At 42.3% G+C, this 6413-nt stretch overlaps 1 protein-coding gene across 3 annotated transcripts in view; it reads left to right on the forward strand.

Annotated features, from left to right (window-relative positions):
* The window catches only part of ASB3 (ankyrin repeat and SOCS box containing 3), a 529701-nt gene extending 523514 nt beyond the window's left edge, over positions 1-6187 (forward strand). For all 3 annotated transcript variants that reach the window (XM_085612718.1, XM_085612720.1, XM_085612719.1), the window contains one exon: positions 5819-6187. In XM_085612718.1, the coding sequence (XP_085468844.1) occupies positions 5819-5982 (164 nt within the window). In that variant the 3' untranslated portion in view covers positions 5983-6187. The remainder of the gene's footprint in view (positions 1-5818) is intronic.
* Positions 6188-6413: the final 226 nt, after the last annotated feature.

A 6413-nucleotide genomic window follows, 5' to 3' on the forward strand; every position in this document is an offset into this window, starting at 1 on the left:
GTGCAAACGGCATCATGTGGTGCGCCGAGGGGGCTGCTACTTCATTGCATGCTTAATAAAAGAGAATAACTTTATAAAGAACAGTTTCAAATTGACACAATTTGTTGTGCTGTGAAATAACAGCAGTCAGATAAACAAAGGCCACTTCAAAAGGATTTTACAACTGTATTAGCAGGAGACAGGAACTGATAAAGCTGGGATGTGCACTATGCTCACATCAAAAGCAATATGATGAGCTAATAAAAAGTGTCCAGCTATCACATCAGGATCTAACCACAATGGCAGCACTAAAGTAATAATAAAACACTGCCACTTAAGAGAACTAACTGGTATGGGGATGTGATCCTTGTAACAGGGGTGTAACAAAAGCCCCCGCAGCCCCTGCTGTGGGGGGTGGGGCCCAACCTCCGGGAGGCCCACTCAGCAAAAGTCGTAGGTGGTGGACCGGGGGAGGGGGCCTCCATGTACTTTGTAGGTGGGCCCCTCAAGTTTTGTTATGCCACTGCCTTGTGAGAAAGTAAAATGCAGCCACTCAAAGTAAAGTTAGCCAGAGGCTCAAGTAGGCTGACTCATTACCCCATACTGGATGCTCTAGTAGGTGGAGGCAAAATGAGAATGACAAAATAACAGTCCAATAGATGGAGAGAGCTAGCTGAAAGCCTCTCTATATAGGCATACCATGGGCGGCTGGTACAGATCGGGGGTGGCAGGGCGGGGTCGAGGGGGTAAAGACAAAATAAAAACGTACTGCCTTGCAGCGTCTGGCCACGTCTCTCCACCGTCGTCTCTCCTATCATAGAAAAAGAGCAACCAGGCTCCCCCTAAGCCATTCACAATGCTCTAATGCAGCATTGTGATTGGTCTGAGTACCGTTGTTCGGCGCTCAGGCAGAGACTGGGAGCCGGGGCATGTTCTCCACCCAGGCTGTAATGCAGCCTGGGTGGAGAACATGCAAAGTGTGCATGACTGTTTAGCTAGCCCAAGACGGCCGGACAAACATTCATGCGCACTTACATAGTGCCATCACTCCTCCCCCCTGCTCTGAGAGCAGAGCAGCCCTGCCCCGCCCCACCTGCAAAGCTGCCGCGGCAGGAACAAATCGAATGATAATAACAATGAGTTATTGTCCTTTTCTTTTTCTTTTATTCACACTGCTGAAAAGCAGTTTGGCAACGCTCCTCGGCCTTAGCGGAGGAGCTGCCACTGAAGTATACGATACATAGAATTTTAGTTAAACCAAAAGGTCTTGGCTAACGCCATACTAAACATGTGCTCCAAATGATATAGCTGCAAGGAATGTGGAAGTACCCAGAAATGTTAACTAGTGCACTAGGAAAGAAAGACTAATTAACGTTGCACAGTGTGCCAAACTGTGCCATATTATTAGGCTAAATGTTTTTGTCTTTTGGTTTTTCGATTTCTAATTATTACAGAACAGCAGGTTTGTGTTCATTCCCTTAGTCACTACATTTGTTTGTGTTCTGCATCGTATCTGCACATTATGCTATTTACCGCCATCGTCTTTATGCACGACATTTTTCTTTTAGAAATTCAATTTTGCTCCTGCAAATAAATAATATATTTCTCAACGTGAATTCTTGCAGCAATCGTGACAGTTTGTGTCTTGCAAATAAATACATAAGCTGCTAATTTTGAATGAGCGTGGCTTCCCCAACGCCACCAACATCCCCCAGCACATTCCTCTGCTTCTGAAAGTCTGATCTTTTGTTCTAGCAGAGAGTTGGCAGCTCGCTTGTAGTGACTTGAAGCCATTATGTTGCTGGGTTTGGAGACCAGCAGCCAAAAGATACCATAATCTACCAAGCTTCAGGAATATAGAACAGACGTTCATGTTTTTTCCCTTGCACTCTATAAAATGGTAATTCAATTTTCTGAACAGGTTTGATCACGGCTTTGTAAGGTATGTGTTAGGTTTTTTTTCTTCGTTTTATTACAGCGAAAATAGAGCATTATCCCTGGTTCTAATTGCAGTACACAGTTGTGATTCAAGGTCTTAATTGCGGTCGCCTGTTGCCTGAACAAGATAAGAGGTACAAAATGGTAGATGCTCGCATAAAAACTGCTTCACGCTGGATAAGGATTACAGGGAGAGGGCTGCCATGCGATTAAAGCTAGTCCAAACATGAATTGAAAAGAGCTACTTTCATCCACTACAGGATGAGTATAATCATAGCCTATCTGTCCACATGGAGTGCACTACAGAGTATTTCCCAGCAACCTAATCAGGTCTGGTTGCGAAAGCGATTTTCCCTACCAGCTGTAAATCTATTTTGCTATGCAATAGGTTCCTCTTGAAGGAAGCCTACAGGTTCCTTATGGGGAAAGATCACTTTAAGGAGGAGGAGCACCCCCCCCCCCCCCACATCTTCTTTAAATATCTTTTCTCTGCACCTTCAGCCTGGCTCTGGTGATAAGCAGGTCATGATCTCTGAGTAGACGGGCCTATTAAATTGCCAGGGTGGCCTCAAAGGTTGATTGCTTCACAACTGTAGGGCTTGGTCTGGGATCGACATTGGTGGCCACCCCCTTCATATGCCTTTAGTGCAGCCAAACTTGCGTCCCCTACTTCTCTTTGGCCACACCCAGAAAGGATGGCCTGTTGAAAACGGATGCTTAAACCAGAGCTAACTCGGCTGAGGGCAGCTTTTTTCCCTAGCCTTTTAAGGTTTACGGTTGTATCCTTGTCACATTTTATTTACTGAACATTATTAAAATTAAAGACTGATCTTAGAAACAAACAAAGTATATTTTAATAGCTTGTTTGCAAAGCACCTTAGGCTTCTGAATAGCAAAAGAGAATGTTTGAAAACATAATGTATTACTAATGATTCAAGGTAACACCCAGAATAACGTTTGCTCATATATCTTGCTTTATATGTAGACTACACGAGTTGAAGTGAAATTGAAACTAGACGAAACCTTGTTTATTCAGTAATGTGCTTTGGTAAATACACCTCTCTGGATATATGTACTTAAAACCTGAGCGCCGCTGTTAGTCGTTTGCGAGCTTACAGACATCCTTATAGGGATGATCCAGAAATGCTTGTGAAAGTCAGTTACTGCATCACCAAGGCTTGTGGGATTAAGACCAGCTCCTCCATCACAAACAATTCATGCTGTGTCAACTTTTAATGAAAATTGCTCTCCACCCCATCTTGTGAAAGTGGACCACATAACAGCAATGAGGCGCTATGCTTGGCGCATTGTACCTGCAACAAGATGAGCTCCACACCTGATAATTCGCAGATGAAGCACTTACATAAAACATAATTGGGCATCCATTGTGGAACTCCATGGTTCAGCAAAACCTATTTCATGTTTTGTGACATGCAAAATGAACGAAATAAAAAATGTGACCTATGACTTGTAGGTAGAAGAATAAGAATTGTCAAACTTATTAACCACACCAATCATGGCCATCCTTTTGGTTGGTCAATCTCGAGGCTTCCTTTTTGTGCATTAAGCTGGTGTTCCCCAGATCCTCTTCGTCGCAGTACGGGAGTTCATTTCTTTGTCATAGCCATCTTTGTGCTAACTCTCTAGCCCAGGGGCAACCAATAGGGTCAGTCCACATAACTGTGCTTAGACCTCTTTACTCTGGTCCTTCTCACTTGTTAAATTTTTTTAGCCGTTCAGAAGAGTTCTGGGATATGAGAGAACAGGCCTCCGAAAGACGGGATCATTGTAACAAGAAAGAATGGCACTTTAGTTCACATAATAGGCCATGTATTTAAGAATATATTATTTGTCAGTATGACTAGGCTGAGATTTTCGTATCTGTCTACAGTACATCTGCATCATGAGTCATAGTTTGCGTGGCTGTGTGCATATATATTTCCCAGCTTAATTTTGGGCCTAATTATGTGGGTTCCAATCTGCTTTCTTGAAGCTGTTAGGTCAGAGGATTGCTGTCAATTGTCTCATGAAATTTCGAGAAACCCTTGCTGCGATTTAGTTCCAACTTCATGTTAAATAAATGTATTGTTCCGTTTCTACTAATGATTTTATGCATCACCACTTCAGGTTGAGTTATCACTTTTTGTTTCGTGTGAAGGTTTTATCCCGTTTGAAGATGCCTTTTTCGGTGAGTTCTTCTACATTTGAGTAACGTCTCACTAATGTTACCACATGTTACTCCATAGAATTTTCCATGGTCCTGCCGCCAATAATTAGCAGATTGTTGTGGCAGAGTACTTGTTGCTTTCAGGGTTCAAAATAACAATATAAACAATACCAGGACATGCCCTCTAGGATTCCACAGAGCACATGCTAGTATTGAAAACAATGATGAAGTGTGATGCAGTGTGAAATTCTAAGTCTGGACATAAAGGTCCACAAAAGTATACCTACGAAACGCAACTTGTTTTACATGTACCAAAGATGTACCACAGGAGAAGTGAGGTAATGGCTTTTGCAATTGACCTACTAAGAAATGATTTAGGAGGAGCAGTTCATAACTACTAGCCCTAAAAACGTGACAGAAAGAGCCTTTCCTATGTTTCGCATTTCTTCATACTATCGGGATAATCTTGTGATAATGTACTAGTTGGCCTAGGCTTGTGAAACAAGCATTGACAAAGCTAGCCAGTCTTGAGTGTGACTTTGGCTGTACAGACCTATTGACTTTGCCATTGCTTAGATCGGTTTTGTCATTGCTAATGCCAAAAACATCTCGTAATGTTTTTTTTATAGGCCATGATTTATGACAATACATGGATTTTGTGCATTGTCTGAGCCATAAGAAATTGAAAAAAATAAACAAGAAAATACAAGACCAAAGCACCTGTGAAACTAATTGATACCAAATTGAGCTTGTTTTGAAACTATGAGATATTTTTATATTGAGAGTACAGAAAATTGTAAAATGTGACAAATATTTGACAATTAAAAAAGAAAAGTGTCATTTGATGATCTTGTATTGAAAAAGAAAATACTTATCTGTTGTTGAAGAATAATGTACGTTTATTTAGAGCATCTGAATATTTGGCGCATATATATTGCTTATTAAAAAACTGTGAAAAACCGCGGCGGCTCCTCCGCAATGACGGAGGAGCGTCACCCCACTGCTTTGCCTACAGCCAGCAAATGACAAAAAACGATGTTCTAGCATAGTTTTATTTTACATTTACCGGCTCTGAGCCATTTTGCGCTGGGAGGAGGAGTGCTATGTGCACTCCCTAAGTGCCCATATGGGTTTGGCCGGCCGTCTCAGTCCGACCACAACACACATGCACACCTAGGTTTCTGCAGCCAGGCTGTATTGAACAGCTGGGCTGGAGAAACCCCCACAGATTCCCTGGTCTGAGCAGAGCGTTTTTCCAGCCTGCTCAGGCCAATTCCCGCGCTGCTCTCATAGTATGAGAGGGCGGGGGGTTGCACAGGGAGTCCATGACGGGACCCCAGTGCTTGCTGGGACAAGGAAGGATGAGGTACGATGTGGGAGGTGGGGTGGGGTGGGGGGCAGCTCCAGGTAAGTGGTTTTAAAGAAATTACTATTACCCCCCCCCCCCCCACACACACCCATGCTCCCCCTTCCGTGCTCCACGGCGCACCCTCCACCTGCACCACCTCTTTAATGTGGCAGCCGCCACTGGTGGAAAACAGGCACAAAAGAAAGAACTGTGAAAACACGATGAACTAGGAAACATCAACTTAAGTAGGCTGCTATCTTAAGGAAACACGTGGTCCAGGGACTGAATATAGGGGCACTTTTTCCTTGAGTAGGATTGGATAGGATTTAATGTATATAGTTTAACCAAATTAAATACTTAATTAGTTGTTTTGTTTGTTTATTTAGGATCAATGCCATCATTGGCTCACCTTTGTCGTCTTGAGATACGGACACTTCTAAAAAGTGAACATCTGCGGACCGACCACTATATCCGCCAGTTACCTTTGCCCACTTGCCTAAAGGACTATTTGCTCTATATAGGAACTATGAGAACATATGGCATTTCCTGAACTAGAGCTATCCAGAATGTAAGAACAAGACAGTCCCTTAACGTATATCTTTGAATTAAGGATGTATCTGGCGCAACAGATAATACTGGACAGCTGAAAGTTCTCAATGGAAAGTAATTACAACTGTATAAATATTAACCTATTGACATATGTAAAAAAACAACTACCCCAAAACTTGAAAAATAAACTTTTTGTGTTATGTGTACCTCTATTGCCCAGTGTTGTTTCTTTCTTTCAGTTTAAGAGCATCAAAATGTTGACAGATGTAAGGTATCGTATTCAATGCTGGTGAAATAACTTTTGAAAAATGTCAGCAAACTTTTTTGATCTTGTGGTGAGCGCATTTAATTTGTGTTTTAAAAATCAAGAACCCCACCCCCCTTACAAGATGTCATTGAAAAAGTGTAACAAACACCTATGATTCATTAGTG

Source organism: Triturus cristatus, chromosome 6, assembly GCF_964204655.1.
Source record: "Triturus cristatus chromosome 6, aTriCri1.1, whole genome shotgun sequence".
In the NCBI taxonomy this organism is placed as follows: Eukaryota; Metazoa; Chordata; class Amphibia; order Caudata; family Salamandridae; genus Triturus; species Triturus cristatus.